The sequence below is a fragment of the Dipodomys merriami genome, unplaced genomic scaffold (genome assembly GCF_024711535.1).
Source record: "Dipodomys merriami isolate MVZ:Mamm:240054 unplaced genomic scaffold, mDipMer1.0.p SCAF_81, whole genome shotgun sequence".
NCBI lineage: Eukaryota > Metazoa > Chordata > Mammalia > Rodentia > Heteromyidae > Dipodomys > Dipodomys merriami.
The window spans coordinates 1,739,149-1,755,960 of record NW_027206413.1 but is presented as its reverse complement, the minus strand read 5'-3'; the positions used below and the strand labels follow the sequence as shown (position 1 = coordinate 1,755,960).

General features: G+C 38.5%; 1 protein-coding gene across 5 annotated transcripts in view; it reads left to right on the top strand.

Moving 5' to 3' along the window:
* LOC138819702 (FIGNL1-interacting regulator of recombination and mitosis-like) overlaps positions 1 to 16,812 on the top strand; it is a 35,897-nt gene that overhangs the window by 5,189 nt on the left and 13,896 nt on the right. For 4 of the 5 annotated variants that reach the window (XM_070011208.1, XM_070011207.1, XM_070011209.1 and 1 more), the window contains 11 exons: positions 71 to 211; positions 844 to 1,009; positions 3,606 to 3,690; positions 5,259 to 5,397; positions 8,078 to 8,158; positions 10,091 to 10,155; positions 10,848 to 10,996; positions 11,502 to 11,631; positions 13,207 to 13,393; positions 14,094 to 14,176; positions 14,806 to 14,857. In XM_070011208.1, the coding sequence (XP_069867309.1) occupies positions 71 to 211; positions 844 to 1,009; positions 3,606 to 3,690; positions 5,259 to 5,397; positions 8,078 to 8,158; positions 10,091 to 10,155; positions 10,848 to 10,996; positions 11,502 to 11,631; positions 13,207 to 13,393; positions 14,094 to 14,176; positions 14,806 to 14,857 (1,278 nt within the window). Of the gene's footprint in view, positions 1 to 70; positions 212 to 843; positions 1,010 to 3,605; positions 3,691 to 5,258; positions 5,398 to 8,077; positions 8,159 to 10,090; positions 10,156 to 10,847; positions 10,997 to 11,501; positions 11,632 to 13,206; positions 13,394 to 14,093; positions 14,177 to 14,805; positions 14,858 to 16,812 lie in introns of those variants that run through there. The other variant, XM_070011211.1, reaches the window with a different exon arrangement.

The following is a 16,812-nucleotide window of genomic DNA, read 5'->3' as shown; positions in this document are numbered from 1 at the left end:
AGCATATTGTTGGATATCTCTTTTAGTGTACACAGAAACTTACATTTAGAATGAAACATCTTATTTCCAGACGATGGTACAGGTCTTGGAAGTTCTTACAGGATGTGTTCAGCATGTCTGCGCCACCCAGGAATCAGTCGTTCTAGAAAAAATTCATAGTCTCCCTTCTTCTGTCCTTCATGTAATCAGAAGTACATTTGTACATTGTAAGGTAAGTAATAGGTCTAAATAAGTAGTTTAGTTTCAGTGGCAAAGTGCCAACTAAAATAGAAAAATAAGTGATTAAAGTGTAGTCCTAAAGAGTGGCCCCTTAATTAAGGGCTGTTTTGTTCTATCTTATTTGTATGTAATCACAGAAGTACTGTAGTCTTTGTGTCATATAGTCTTTGTGTTTCCTCACCTTAATGAGTAAGTGCTTGAACTTTGTTCTACAGAGGGAAGTTAACCCTTAGTCATCTCTACATTACTGAAGTAGCTTTAATGCACAAAAGCTTGGTTAAGAATTTATAGGGCATAGGCAGTTTTGATATTTACATTTGTTGAGGAAATTAAAAATACTAATTAATAATTTTACTTGGTGACTGTGCTAAAATGCCATACACTTACTCTTTTTGTCTTAATTCTGTATTTGAAAGATCATGAAAATGAGAGATCATTTTACACATGCTTAATCTCTATAAAAATTACATGAAACAGTTATGCACTAAAACCAGGTGTTTTAATATGTAGTTTGGTTAAAAGTGTTACATTTATGATCTCTGATAGAATGAGTTAAACTAAATTTGGCTCTTGAGCTTTTTATAAGGCTTACATTTGCTCTTATTTTTACATTTTTGTGATCAGAACAGTGAATCTGTGTATTCTGGACGTTTGCACCTAGTGTCGGACCTTCTCCAGGCTCTTTTCAAGGAAGCTTACTCTCTTCAAAAGCAGCTGATGGAATTGGTGGACGCAGTTTTGCTGGACCCATCAGTAGATTCAAATGGTGATATTTTGGATATGGTAATAGGTGAGTGAAGGAAACTTGCTGTTTACAATATTGTTTCTAGTGATTCACGATGTCTGTTCAGTAGTGGGTAAGTGTCCAGCTTTTTAAGTGTAAAACTTTTTGGTTCTTTACTACACATTTACGTAAGCTTTAACAAAGCAAGCTCTGCTACTTTGTGCTCTATAACATAGTCCATGTACTGAGATAGTAGTTTTCAGATTTTTTTTACCGTAACTCATAGCAAGAAATCTGGTCCCCAACATTTGGTGTTCTGTGGGTGATGTCTGAAGCAATTAGAAGTATGTTCTTAGAACCAATCACATGTTGACCTGGGCAAGTCTGTCATTCACATGAGGTGACTTGCTAAGGCAGAAGGTCTGGTGTGAGGCGTTAGGCATTCACTGACTTCATCCAAGTTTGGGAAGCACTTGGAGTTTTTCCCTTAGGGGACAATAACAAGGGATATTGGCACTGAAATTGGCTTTCTGCTATTCAAATGCTTCTCAGCTCTGACAAATACTCTTATTGTGCTTGAGCCATCATTGAGTGGTTAAGTCTCTTTGGTCATCAAATTACGCCTGGCAGCCAAAAGTCCAGTGGCTGGGCCCCCTTTTCCTAGGGGACTTGTGACATATACATTGTTAGTGGCCATTGAGGGTCCATGAAGTTTAACATTTGGAATGATAGCCCAAGGGTTTGGCTGCGTCTTTTGGGGCGGATGGTAACGTTCTTTCTCGTTGGGCAAGGTGGTTCTAGGAGTCCAGTGGGCTGGCTGTGCTGTGTTTGGGGGCTTACAGTTTGATTCTTGATCTTGGTGCTTGACGTGACCTTGTCTGGTTTGGTGCCTTCTGTTGCTGAATTCGTTTCAGCAGCCTAGATTTCAGCAGCTGTGGTCTCAATTGGGGACTCTCATCTTCTTGCCTGCTCTTGCTGATCAAGGTGACTTTGTACTCTTGTCTTTTTTGGCTGTAGAATGAAACGTAGTTTTGAATTTAAGAAAGCTGTCCATAAATGGGCAACTCTTTAGGCCCCTTGTTGGTGTTTGAGGTGGCCTGGCGTCGTTCAGTGTCCTGTGCTTTCAGCTTACCCTGATATCAAGAGGTTCAGCAGTTTTTTGGGTCTCAAGTCACATGATTCATTCTTGGTGACCTCTGTCTCTTTTGAGTGTCAAGTTGAATCGCAGAGCCTTGGTGACCTCTGCTTTGGTGCAGGGCTCAAGTCGAGTTGCACTGTGTTGGTGACCTTTGAGGCCGCCTGACCCTGGCGTGGTTTAATCTTTCCAGCTGCTGACACTGCTCAGCAGCCAGTTCCCGTGGGCCTTCCCTTCAGCTTTGGGGTAGAGATGTTCACCCAGTAGATGGCACCCTGGGACTCTGTTCCCACTGCTTGGGTCCACAGTGGTTGGACATTTGTCATCATTGGTCATTCAGAAGCCTCTCCTCTGCCATACAAACAAACCTCAGTGGGGGGGTGGGAGGGAGGCTCTGTTCCAGAATATGCTGTTGGTAGTCCGTGAGGGTCTGAGCAGATTATCATTCTCTGTGGCCAAAATAGGAGCCCCAGTGGATGGTTCTCTGGGTGTTCCATCCTCCACTGTCTGGTTGGATCTTTACCATTGTTCCTCTAGGAGGGTCTGTGCAGATGACCTTCCTTCCTGACAGCAATGACCCCCAGTGGATGGTGGTCTTGGGACTCTGCCCTCCACTTGGGGGCCTGCAGTACTTACTACTGTGCCACTTCTGGTTTTCTGAGTGGTTTTTATTGGAGATAAGAGTCTCATGGCCTTTCCTGCCTGAGCTGGCTTTGAACGGCGATCCTCAGATCTCAGCCTCCTGAGGAGCTAGGATGACAGGCGTGAGCCACTGGCACCCAGCTTTATTCCTATCTTTATTGCACCACAGTCCCTACCCCTAGTTGGTTACTAACAGCAAATCTTAGATATCTTGTCAGTTCATTCAATAAATACTTTTTCGTATGTCTGCATTGAGAGCCTGTTGAGAACTGCTTGAGAACTGAAAAACTGGAACAACAGCAGGAAAGGGGATTTGGAGGCAAAAAGAATAGTGGATTCAGCAGCTCTGGCCCCTACCCAGCTCCCCAGTGGGGCAGCAGCAGGCCCAGGCCGCGGCTCCCCTGCCTGGGAAGACCAGATGCCATAGCTGGCCCAGCCCAGAGGCTCAGGGAACAGAAACTAAAGGGGCTCAAGCGGTGCCGGTGGCCCCATCAGGAGACAGGCCTGCAGGACCACGCTCTTCTCACTACCTTGCTTGACTCTCTGCACTGTGCCGGCCTGGGAGCTGCTTGCTCTTCATTATCTATTTTAATTGAATCAAATCCTGAAATATTCATTTGAACTTTCTAGAACCAGGGTTTGGACTTAGGGCCTTGTGCTTAGCTCAGCTTGTTTGTTAGTGGCTGATACTCTGCCACTTGAGCCATGCTTCCAGCCCACATTTTTGCAGGTTATTTTGGAGCTGCAGTCTTGAGAGCTTTTCTGCCCAGGCTGGCTTTAAACCATGATCCTCTGATCTCAGCCTCCTGAGATACTTTTAAATATAGGAGAAACAGCCCATAGGACATTTGAATATCCTAAGAGCTCTGTTATCTCTCTTTGTAGTTATCCATTCATTGTTGGACATCTGCTCTGTTATTTCCAGTATGGATCAAGCATTTCATGCCAATACGTGGAAGTTTATAATTAAGTAAGTTTATTCATTTTTAGTTTTGTGGGGTTTTAAAGTTTTTTTTTATGTTTAGTATCAGGACTTTAAAAACTCAGGGCCTAGCACTCTTGCTTGACGCTATCAGTCACAGCAGGCACCCCAGTCCATTTGAGCCATGCTTCCAGTCCAGCTTTCTCTAATTGGTGATACGGTCTTGAGGATTTTTCTGCCTGGTCTGCCTTTGACCCTTGATCCCAAGATCTCAGCCTCTTGAGTAGCTAGCATTGCAGGTTTTAGCCACTAGTGCCTGACTAGTTTTTACTTCCTATAACATGTTTTCTGTAGCCTGCATCCTGATTATTCATGTTTCCTTAAATGATTCTTGACACGTTGTATGTGGATGTGTGTAGCTACTGTTTGGTAAGCCAGCTGTCCTACCTGTAGTCCCAAACCAAGCTGGACTTCTTTATTCTCATACTCCTAAAATGGGGCAGAGGATGGGAATGCCTGTGTAGTTAGCTAGATATGAAATAGTTATCTGTGGACCAGATTATGCCTGTATCACTTGCCTTCTGTAGTTATCTGTGGACCAGATTATGCCTGTATCACTTGCCTTCTGCTACTGTTGTTTAATCCTCTATCAAGTATCCTGTTTCTAAGCTTAGGTAAATTAGTAAATACTGTAGAGCTGTAATGTAATTCCTTCCTTATGTTTATTAAATAATAAATATAAATATTAAATAATAAGTAAGATTAGACTTAAGAATAATCTTATTTATAAAGTAATTTTCACTTTCTGAATCCCGGTAGCTAGGTTTGTACGTGTGTATCACCCATCATGCCTAAATTGTTTTGTTGAAATGGAGTCTTACTAGTATTTTTTTGCTGTGTTGGCTTCAAGCCATGATTGACATGTCTCTCCTGATTTCTGCTTCAGTGTAGCAGAATTATAGGCATAAACCCCATCATGCCCTGCCTCAGAGTGGTCCTTTTAATAAGTAAATCAGATCGTGTCATTATGCTACTTAAAAGCTATCCTATTGTACCAGGATTTTAGGTTGTAACAACCTAAAAACCTCTCTGAACCTTGCTTCAATCACTAGCCTATCTCATGATAGTCTCAAGCACGTAAAATTCTCCTTTCCCTGCATTTTTGACTGCTTTTCTCTCTCTCCTTCTGTACATGCTGCTTACTGCTGTTTACATTTTAGTTCTCAGCTTCAGGGTTATCTTTATGACAGTATATTCTTTGAAAACCTGACTTTCAGAATAAGATTAAGTCCCTAATTGTAGCATTTAGACTTTTGCATCTTAGCATTTACCACACTGTAATAATTATTCTTGCAGTTATTTCACACTCATACAGATAGGGCAGAGATGGTGTTCATTTGTGTTCTTAGCGCCAGGGCCTGACAGAATGTCCGGAATGGAGTGAGCTCAGCTGATACTTGACACGGGGAAATGAAACATTGGGTACTAACTTAAATACATTCAGGTGCTTCAGAAATAAAATGTATCACCTTGAATATAAGTGTCCTGTAAAGATATTGTCTTGAGTTATTGGTTGTGTTACTTGTAGTGATTTTTTTGTTTTCTTTTTTATTTAGGCAGAGCCTTAAGCACCAGTCACTTGTAAAGAACCAATTGAAACACAAAGATATAATTTCTAGTTTATGCGAAGACATTCTGTTTTCCTTCCATTCTTGTTTACAGTTGGCTGAACAGATGACACAGTCAGAATCACAGGTAAATTTGGCTAATAGCACTAGAAATAATTCTTAGTTCCTTTGCAGTTATCTAATTACACTTGAATATATGGATCACTGTACTGAAGAATAGTAAATAATTTGTAGGGTTATTTATGGTTGATAATTGTATTTTATTCAGAACATTTCATTAATTTGTTTTTATCACCTCCAGAGTTTATATATCTCTCATCATGGTTGCTCAAGGCATTCTCCTGAGATGTAAAAAAATTTTTTTTTTCTAATAGGTCTTTCTGATAGCCACAGTCAAAGACAAAAATATCTTTATTGCAATCTTTAGTGATACCTGTGTGTACGTGTATATCAGTTTTTTGAAACTGGTATGTACTTATTTATATTCTGACTTCAAGAAGTCAGTGTTGAATTGGTGTCTTGTTTGTAAAACAGGTAAGTGTTCTAAAAGTCTGTAAAAGGTGGACAGTTACAGCTCATTTTCCTATAACAATTACTTTTTGTTCTCAGACTGGTGCTCTAATTTTATTTAAACAGCCCTAGGTTAACTACTTAGGGCCTACTAGCCGTATGTAATCACGTGAGTGGGAAATGAGTTGGAAATTTCTTCCTAGAATAGGGACTATTCAATCTCTCTTGTGAACCTGCAAGATGGTACAGATTCATTTATGTCTGTATTCTTCTCCACCAAGCAGCTGTGGGAATTGAAGCATAGAAATTCATCCAGGCCTAAAACTTGTGGTTGGCAACTCTAGGAGTAGAGATAATCAGGAAGGACTGAGCGTACCTGGGGGTAGAACTTTGAGAAGAGTTCTGGAAGTGCGAAGAAGTGAGGAATTGTGTTAGAAAGCGGCTAGCTTTTTCCTTTCACAGCTGTTCCTTTTCTCTTGTCTGTTCTACCTTTAGATCTCTTTCAGCAAGGTTCCCTCAGCTGGCTGAAAAGGGAAGGTTACTTGACCCTTGCAGAGAGGTTGTTCCCTTCTTTGTCCTGTGATCTGTGTCGTCAACATCTCACTTAGTAACTTCCTTTTTGCCTATCTTGATACTACACATTCTGTAGCTAGTATGTAGAAAATAAGATTAGTTGATAATTTCTTGGACAAAAGGAGGCAGAGGAAGCCCAAGGAACAATACAGTCTGTAGTGCCAAGAGAAAACTGGAGTCAGGAGCGTACTAGCCAGAATGGTTTATTGTGCAGTTTATATTAACTGTATAAAAAATCAAAGAATTTAATTTAAAAGTTTCCTAACTAGCCAAATTCTCATGTTTTTGATCATTGTGCGAATTTGAATCTGACAATCAGTTGAAACAACTTAGTTTGTATACTTTAAATTCTGATTAGTAATGTCTTTGCTACTCACTACGTATATTTAGGACATTTTCCAAACAATTTTCACTTTGTCTTAATGTATTTGGACTTTAGAATAAAGTACATTAAATTAGGTCATTTATAGATAATCACTTTTCAATTTTTAATGGAAGTCAGAATGAAGTGTTGTATTCATTTAGTGCATCATTAACATATTTTGATTACGTTTTATTAGAGTTTCGCTGTATCTGAACAAAATCAAACATGCTCAACATTAAGGGATTTTTTTGGGGGGGGGTGTCTGGTCGTGGGGCCTGAACTCTGGGCCTGGGCGCTATCCCTCAGCTCTTCAGCTCAAGGCTAGCACTCTACCACTTGAGCCATAGCGCCACTTCCGACTTTTTCCTTTTTGCTTATGTGGTGCTGAGGAATCGAACCCAGGGCCTCAGGCATGCAAGGCAAGCGTTCTGCCACTGAGCCACCTTCCCAGCCCCAACGGATTTTTTAGAATAAAATAATGCACACAATTAGAGAACATTTATCAATGTAATTTAACTTTATGACAGTACTTTAAAGCTTTTAATCTGTCTTTGAGCTTTTTATGTCCATGACAGTATATCTACCCTATTCTCTTTAGTAGTTGTTTGTAATTATATTATATGCAAATAGCAGAAATGTACTAAGTCACTGTCCATGTGCTGGACAGTTGGGTCATTTTAGCTTTCATGATATAAAAAACTTTGTATAACATACCTGTGTTAGTATTTGTGTTTGCAAGATAAAGTTCCAGAAATTGAATTGCTATTTAGTCAAGGAATTTTATACTTTAGTTCTTGATAAAAATAAAGTTGTTTTATTCTTCTGCCAATTATTAAAGAAAGCATTTATTCCTCTACTTTCCAGCTTAGGGATAGTGTATACTGTTTGGTTTTAATCTTTATTAGCTTTCGTGCTTTCTCTCTCCAAAAGATAGGTAATTAGTTTGTAATTTGGACTTCTTCAGTATTAATTGATGGCTTGGATTTTTTTCTTTTTAATTTCTTTTAACTATTTTCTTTAATATATCAGGATCTGGGGTTTTTGTTTTGTTTTTAATTTTTAGCTATTAACCTGATTCTTATATAGTAGAGAATGATAATGGATTATTTAAATTTCACTTTCAAGTCAACTCTTAAAGACCATTCACTTCTTTTTCTGTGGTAAGTTACTGTTACTTTCACTAATACAGGATTAACTATTTGAAATGGCTCTGTTGTCCTTTAGTATTTGTATTGCTTAACCAGTGTACAGAAAATAAATTTTCTTGGAAAATTAAGTGTTTTGGGGAAAAAAATCATCTCATAAGTTTGGCCAATTTCATATTATTTTTATGCTTGCCTATTTCCTTATTTTGAAACAGGATGATGCTGACTACAGATTATTTCAGAAGACACTCAAATTAAGTCGTTTCTTTGCCAACTCCCTGTTGCACTATACTAAGGTAAGGTTTTTTTTAATCATAAAAGTATGCTAAATTATGAATTGTGAATTATCTATTTTTATCAGTGCCAAAGCCAATCTTCTGTATTTATCTTTTTCTGAATTTACTTTTGAGCATCTGATAGATTTTCAAGTAGCTGCCATTATTTTTATTAAATTTTCTGAAAAAATATTAATGTAAATGTAAACAAAATTATTTCTGTAAACATGAATTTTCAGGAAGCAATTGAATTTGTCTTTGAATACTATTCACCCATTATTTCCTTTATATTTCTGAATTCAATCATTTAAATGCTCAAACCCTCGAAACTGTCAATTTTAAGGAAATCTGCCTATTTGGGAGTTATTAGGATGGCAGTAATATTTGATGTTTTATGAACAGAATAAATTTAAGTTGCCCAGGCAGACTGTCAATAAAAGAAGGAGTAATAGATGTTAATGATTTGCAGACATTGATTATTCATGTTTTCTTTTTGACGTTTATTTTTGAAGGAAGAAGGATCTCTGAAGACATTATTATCTTCAGAATTCCAGGGCTGATGCCCTGTCTCTTTCTCATTGCTAAGCTTGGTAGATGGACCAAGTGGTCCTTCTGGGCAGTTACCTCTTAAAGTGGTTGTCTGCTTCTTATCGTTGGTTCTCTGCAGCATGCAAGGTGTATATTCTAGTGGCAGAGATACAGTGTGGGTGGTACGCAGATGGCACATGATGATAGTTACCCATTTGATGCTTGCTTGGTGTGTTGAAGGCACAGCAGGTTTTAAAAGCCAGGGTATTTTAACTTTTTTTTCTTTTTTTTAGTACAAAAGGCTGTCATCGGTGCATATGATGTACTTTGATCAAAGTCACCATCACTCTTTTGTTGTAACCAAACAATTTTAATGGACCTCATACTATTTTTGTATGTGTATGAAGTACTTTGATCATATTCACCCCTCCCCCCTTCATATTCCTCACTCCTTGGTTGATTTAGAGTCCTACATAATCCTTCCATTTTAACTTGATGGCCAGCTTTTTTATCTTAAATCTTTTTTTCTTTTAAGCAAACATTTAAGTATGTATTTATCAAATACTGAAATTTATACATAAGGCAGTGTAATGTTTTATGTAAACAAATATTTACAGATTAAGTTTATATGTGTATAATTTTTTGTGCTACAGGGTTGACCTCAATGCCTCACATTTGCTAAGTAGGCACTAAATTGTTGAGCCACATCTTCAGCCCTATTTGCAGTAGCTATTTTTGAGATAGTGTCTTGCTTCCATGCCTGGACCACACTGCCTATTCTACAGTTTCTGTCAGAGCTGGGATTATAGGCACACTAACATAATCAGCTTCTTCCTACTGAGAGGGGACTCTTGGACCTTGCTGTCAGCACTGGCCTTGAACTTCAGTCCTCTTGTTCTCAGACTTCAAAGTAGACGATTACGGGCAGGCATGAACCATCTAGACCTCCCTACGTAGTCTTAAAGTTTAGTTCTGGATTTAGCTGTTTGGGCATGTGTTTACCTTAAATCTTAAAATTTAGTACAAACCATTACCTTCCAAGAGATATACTGATCATAATGGTGAGGAAATTACGTCTGGGCCTGCAATCCCAGCCTTAATGATTTTTAGCTACGTACTCCAAGTTACTTGATAGCTGACCTTCAGCTTTCTTTTCTATGAAATGGAGATAATAACATAGTACACATAGAGAACTGAAATGCCACTTGATGTTTGTCTAGTTACATACTAGATGCTTGATAACTGATAACCATGGTTATGATGGCAGGAATAACAGTAAAGAGTTGTTGGTACTTAGCCTCAAGTTCCTTTTCATTCTTTCTCACTTAAGATTATTTTTTAAAATGTGTGATATGCAGATAATGGGGGAGAGTATATATTGGAAAATCATGTATTCAAAGAATAAACAGTATTGTTTTATTTTAGGAATTCCATCCTTTCCTCTCTGATTCTTGCTCTGTATTGCACCGGCTATATCTTCAAATATACAGGTAAAAAGAAAGTCTTACAATTTTTAAACTGTCTCAGTACCATTTGTTGCATGTGAAGTTTAAATACATCTTCATTTAAAATAAAATATCAAAGTGGTTTTTCTTAAGGTTGTAGTAAATTTTTGTCTACTTGCCTAAAGTAATTGAATATAGAAGCTTTTGAAGGATAGGTTCCATGTGAGTTTTACTAAACATAGTATTCTTAACTACTTCCTTACACATCAAAAATACGTTAATAAATACATTTACCACAAAGTAGAGACAAAATATTGAATACATATCTGATTGAATAAAGAGTTATTTAGAGCCCAATTACTGAAACATTTGCGTAAAGTTAATCCCCCTTAGCATTAGTGTACTTTATTTCTTATAAAGCTCTTGCTGCTGAAAAACAGTATTGCTTCATAGTAAATGCAATATTCTATTTTAAGTTATCTGTGTACCTGTACTTGGGCTTGTCTTTAGCTCTCCCTCAGCTTTTTCCCTTACAGTAGCATAGCTGGAGCTCTAGTACCTGAGCCACATGTCCATTTCCAGGCTTTGGCTGGCTTTGGGCTGTGATCTGCAGCTCTTAGCCAATTGAGTAGCTAGATTGATAGCTGTGAGCTACCAGCACTGGTATATTTTTTGCATATTTCTACAACAAGGTGTTAGGACACCATTGTAAATGGGTTTTTTGCCTGTCTTTCCAGCAAGCTTCCTCCCAGTCTGTATGCTGCCAGCATTTCCAAAGCACAGCAGGAGGAGGTCGCATGTGCTTTCCTTGTGACACTGGACCCTCTCATCAGCCAGCTTCTCCCACTCCAGTCCTTCATGCAGGCAGTTTTGGATAGTAAATTAGGTAAGTTTCAAAACATTTGATGTTAAATCATTAGTAATTATGATGTGTTAGAAACAGCGTTGTTTCCTTCTTTGTAGTCATTCTTTTTCAAAGTTAAGTTTTAGAATGTTTTTCTATTGAAGCATGTTTTTCATTAAAAAATACATATATATCATTCCTTTAGCCAGGTGCCAGTGGCTCATGCCTATAATCCTAGCTACTCAGAGGCTGAGATTTGAGGATTGATATTCTAAGCCAGCCCCAGCAGAAAAGTCTCCATGAGACTCTTCTGTCCAATTAACCACTCAAAAACCAGAAGTGGAACTGTAGCTCAAAGTGGTAGAGCACTAGCCTTGAGCAAAGGAGCTCAGGGACAGCACCCAAGCCCTGAGTTCTAGCCCCATAACTGGGGGGAAAAAAAAACAATCCTTTAATTTCTTTATAAAAATATCAAAGTTCTGAAAATACTTAGGCTGTATTTTTGCCAGTTTGCTGTAACTTACTGTGTAACCTAATCTCCTGTAAGACCTGCCTTGTGAGCTTCAGTTCCCACAATGCCTGCTCCTGGTGGTTGTCATGGACAAGCTGCCCGCTCAGCCTGAGCACGTGCAGACCCTGTGGTGTACAGAAAACCAAGTTTCCCAAGGCGCTGCCAGGTAACAAACATGTCTATATTTAATTATATTACTGCTGACTTGAATTGCCTTACTGTAGTGGTTGTAAAATTAGGCTTAAGCCAGACATGTTGTGTTCCTATAATTGCACCTGCTTGGGAAGCTGAGACAGCAGGATTTTTTTTTTGGAGTTCAGGAGTTTGGGACTAGCCTGAGCAGCATAATGAAATCCATCTGAAAACAACATGCTTTTTGTTATGTCAGATGTATTAGTAGTTACAGTGACCTAGGTATAAAATTGGTAACATGATAAAAATATTAAGATATTTTTAGTATTTAAATTTTGTGCAATGTTTATTGCCCAGTGGTCATCATTAAAAACAATTATTGACTGTAATAGAGTAGATTGAAGTAGTCACATTAAGGAAAGAGCTTTGATAGGATACTTGAAAGGTGTCTGTCTCCTGGGAAAGTTCACTTGTCTCTCATCTTCCTTGCCAACACCAATCTAGGTTGTAGTTCCAGACTGTGAATTATTGCTGTGCTCCAAGTTTTTTATTCTTCTGTAGCCCATTCTGTCCGTTTCTCCAGCCCTGGCTCTGGACTTCCTTTTCTCCTGCTCAAAAGTGAAGCCTAATGTCAGAGGTCCCAGGTCTGCTTTAAAGCCATCCCACTCCTCAGCTCCTTTCGTTCCTGTCCTCTCCTGCATTGCTAATACAGCTTGCTGCAGTAAGACTGCTCATTTACGTTTGCTTTTATATACAGGCTTTGTTGTCTATACCGATGCATATTTCTCTTTCTCTTTTTAATACTGGCACTGGGACTTGAACTCAAGGCATAAACTCTTGGTTGGCTTTTCCCCTCACAGGGCATGCTCTGTCACTTGAGTCACAGCACTTCTACTTCCAGCGTTTTGCTGAGTAATTAGAGTTTGTCTTCCCAAGCTGCCAGTGAACCTTAATTCTCAGACCTTAGTTTCCCAAGTAGCTAGGATGGTAGCTAGGATTATAAATGAGGTACTAGTGTATCCTACTTTTTTTTTGTTTCTTAAGTCCTTCATAAAAGTTACTTTTTTTCTTGCCAGTCCTGGGGGCTTGAACTGAGGGCCTGGGCACTGCCCCTGAGCTTTTGCTTAAGGGTAGCGTTCTACCACTAGAGCCACAGTGCCACTTCCAGCTTTTTCTGTTTATATGGTACTGAGGAATTGAACCCAGGGCTTCATGTATGCTAGGCAAGCACTCTACCACTAAGTACATTCCCAGCCCATAAAAGTATTTTTAACTATTGCAGTATTAAAATGACTCCTCCCTGTCTGAAGTATGCTGCTTTTTGTAATTTAGATATGTTTTAAATCCTTGAAGAACTTTTACGCTGATTTTGTGTAACTTACTAGTATAACAGACAATTGGTAAACGATGAAAATATTTTCTGTTCCTTAAGGATTTTTTTTCTGCCAATGAGTATATTTTATTTTTATGTACACATATTCATATATACTAGCAGTTGTTATTGATTATACCTTGAAATTTTAATTTGTAAAAATAACCCTCTGATATGACATTTTATCTGCTAGTTATTACTATTAATGTGGGTTCAATATTCTCCATTTGCCTGCAGGATTTCTCTATTCAGAGCCATTTTCTACAGTTTTGAGCAGTGTTCTGGCGAACTCTCTCTGCCTGTTCATTTACAGGGAGTAGAGAGCAAAGGGCGAGCTGAGGCTGCCAGCACCTTGTACCAGCATGTTTGTGTTCATTTGTGTACCTTTATCACTTCCTTTCATCCTTCGCTCTTTGCTGAGCTGGTAAGCAGTTTACTTAACGTGTATATTACACTTTGGCTTTCTCCTTATTGAAATTGTGACTCATCTGTAAAAGACAGCGTGGGAATAGTGAATATTCCTTTGTCTACACATCATTTCCTCAACTTACCCATTTTATGCTTTAATTCAAGTGCTTTAAAGAAATGATAGTCTTTGTTTACTATTGTACTTACAGCTAAAGTTTAAACTATATGAGAAATAATTTTGAGTGGGGGAAAAACATTGTGAGGAAAATAATTACCTAGGTTTCACAAAATAGATTAGGTCTCTGGTATATCTCAGGCATAATATAGACTTTTAAAAAATGCGAATGGAATTGGATTAGTAAAGAGGTTGAGTAAAGCCTAGGATCAAATTTAAGGTACGGATGACATCCAACACGTAAATTTATATATGAAAATTTAAGGTAGAAAAGTAAATTTTACTTATGTTGCTTTAAACTTTTCAGGGTACTTAATCTTCATGGATCTTACTGATTGAGTTACACATTTAAATACAAGTTGATTCCTCACAGCCCAACACAATGATTAGATGCTCAGCATACTTGAGGGAATGACATTGTAGGTTCTTCAAATACTTAGAAAATTAGCTTTCCTCTTCTCTGGATTCTTGTTTTAGTGTGACTATTCATGATGATGTTTGGGATATAGCACATTAATAAAGTCATGTCTGTTTTCATTAGGACACTGCGCTGCTGAATGCTGTGCTGGGTGTGAACATGATCACCTCTTTGTTGGCAATGGACGTGTGGTGCTTCGTGGCTCGGTACTAGATCTTACTGTTTGGAGCTTGCATTGGTTTTTAGTGACTAACAATAAATGACTTTATAATTTTAAGTTCCTAGAAAAGTCTCATTTCAATAATCTTGAATTACATCTCTAAATAGTTTTATACCACAGTACTAAACAAGGGAATAGGGAATTATTCCTCCTTTTTTGTTGTTGATATAATCCATGTGCTTATTAGGTGGTTTTGTATATTGTTATATTCCTTTGCCAGGGAACACTCAGGCCTAATCTGAAATCCAAAATGCTCTAAAACCCAAAACTTTTGAGCACAGACTTGATGTTGCAGATAGAAAACAGAATAAAATTAAACTTCATTATATTCACAAATATTGTATCAAATGACCTTTGGGATGTATGGGTAAGATGTATATGAAACAATTTTGAATTTCATATTTAGATTGGTTGCCATCCCCAAGATCTCTCATTATGCATAGATGAATATTTCAAATATGAAAACAATCCAAATTCTGAAGTATTTGAGATAAGAGACACTCAGCCTGTAACAGCAGTGTCTGTGTCTTCATCAGCATGTTTGTATCTTTATGGCACTTGTCTTCCGTTTTTGAATATTTGTAGATACTCAGATGCCTTCTTTGTACATTGCAGATATGGGACTGCTGAGCTCTGTGCACATCATGTCACGCTGGTTGCTCATCTGGTGAGTTCAACCTGAAGGACTCTGTAATGCCCATTTCTCATATGTTTTCTGTGGGTATAATAATGTAAATAGAAAAAGGAGAAACAGTATGGAACTCAAAGAATATTTATTTGGGTCCGGTCGTGGGGCCTGAACTCTGGGCCTGGGTGCTGTCCCTCAGCTCTTCAGCTCAAGGATAGAGCTCTACCACTTGAACCACAACGCCACTTCTGGCTTTTTTCTTTTTGCTTATGTGGTGTTGAGGAATCGAACCCAGGGCCTCAGGCATGCAAGGCAAGCGCTCTACCACTGAGCCACCTTCCCAGCCTTCTTTGATTTTAGTAAAAAAGTTCTAAAAGCTTATCAATACAAAGTGGGAAATTTTTTCTTATATTTTCAAAATTTCAGAGAGTTCAGAATGTTCTAGAAAAGAAAGACCACCAAGGTGGAGAACAAATTTGAATGTAAATGCAAAGCATCTCTTTCTTGTTTTAATCGGACTTCACTTAGCTCCTGGTTTTGTTGAACTTGTTTCAGTCAGGGAGATGTGAGAGGACTAAGTTTGGTTGTAGTTGATGTCACCTTTTGTCCTTGAGTACAAAGAGAAAGTGACAATGACTTGAGTCTTTTCAAGGTTGATAGTTTTGCTTAGAACTTGGGGATGACTGATGTGTTCGTTTGAGATGGTTATGACTGCTAGGTTTTGTCTCTGCTCTTTGATCATGTGAACACCCATCCCTTTTGTGTTTTTTTTAATAATTATGTCTAGATTATAACTCACTGTACTGAATCTCTAGCACATCTTGCACACAACAGTGATTTTGATGTTGCAGTGTTTGTTTAGACAGGGTCTCCCTTGTGGCTGTCCTCTAACTGGCAGTCTTCCTGCCTCAGCCTCCCGATTGCCACTGTGCTCAGCAACCCAATCTCATTTACATTAAAACTCTCCTAGTGCTTTACGATAGGAATGGATTTCTTCTAGTGCATTGTTACAAAAAAGCATAAAACTGCTTTTATAAAATATTTAAGATCTTTACTTATATCAAACTCCACCTCTGTACTATTAATGCTTAGATATTGAAAAGTTCTTGTGAATTTGGGGCTGGCCATTGTTCATGCCTATAATCTCAGCTACTTGGAAGGTAGAGATAGAAAGGATCGTGGGATGAGGACAACTGGAGCAGAAGGTGAGATCTTAAGAGAAGACGGTTGGTGTGTTGGTTGGTGTGTTGGTTCGTGCCTGTAATCCCTGTAATCCCAGCCGTGTGAGGGCCTCGGCAGGGAGATTGAGTCCCGGCTGGCTCGCTCAAGAGCAGGAGGTCATATCTGAAAAAGAACTAAAACGAGAAGGTCTGTGGGCATGGCTCACGTGGTAGAGCTCAAATCCCAGTACTGCCCCTCCTAAAAAAGAGAGATTTAAAAAAGTTCTTTAAAAAAAGGTCTTAAGATTAATTTTTTTGAATAGATTTACATACCAGGTTTTAAACATTATTTCAAGAATTTCTTTTGTTGCTGTCTGTTGTGAAGCTTGAACTCAGGACCTGGCACTGTTCCTGAGCTTTTCTTCTCAAGGCTGGTGCTCTATCACTTGAGTCACAGTTTAACTTCTGTCTTTTTTTGGTAGTTTTTAATGGAGGTAAGAGTTTCGAGGACTTTCCTGCCTGGGCTGTCTTCAGACTGACATCCTCAAATCTCAGCCTCCTGAGTAGTTAGGATTACAGGTGTGAGCTACCAGCACCTGGCTCAGAATTTCTTATTAAAAAAGCAGTGTAGTTGCATTGGAGAAGGAAAGAATAGTCCCAAATTAGTCACCACTTAGAATTGTAGGTATAGAGGAGGCTAAGATCTAGAGGATAGTAGTTTCAAGCCAGTCCAGGCCAAAATGTCCAGGAAGCTCCCAGATTCAAAATAACCAACAAGAAGTTGAGCTGCAGGCATGGCTGACATGGCAGAGATAAACTGCCAGCAAGCACAGG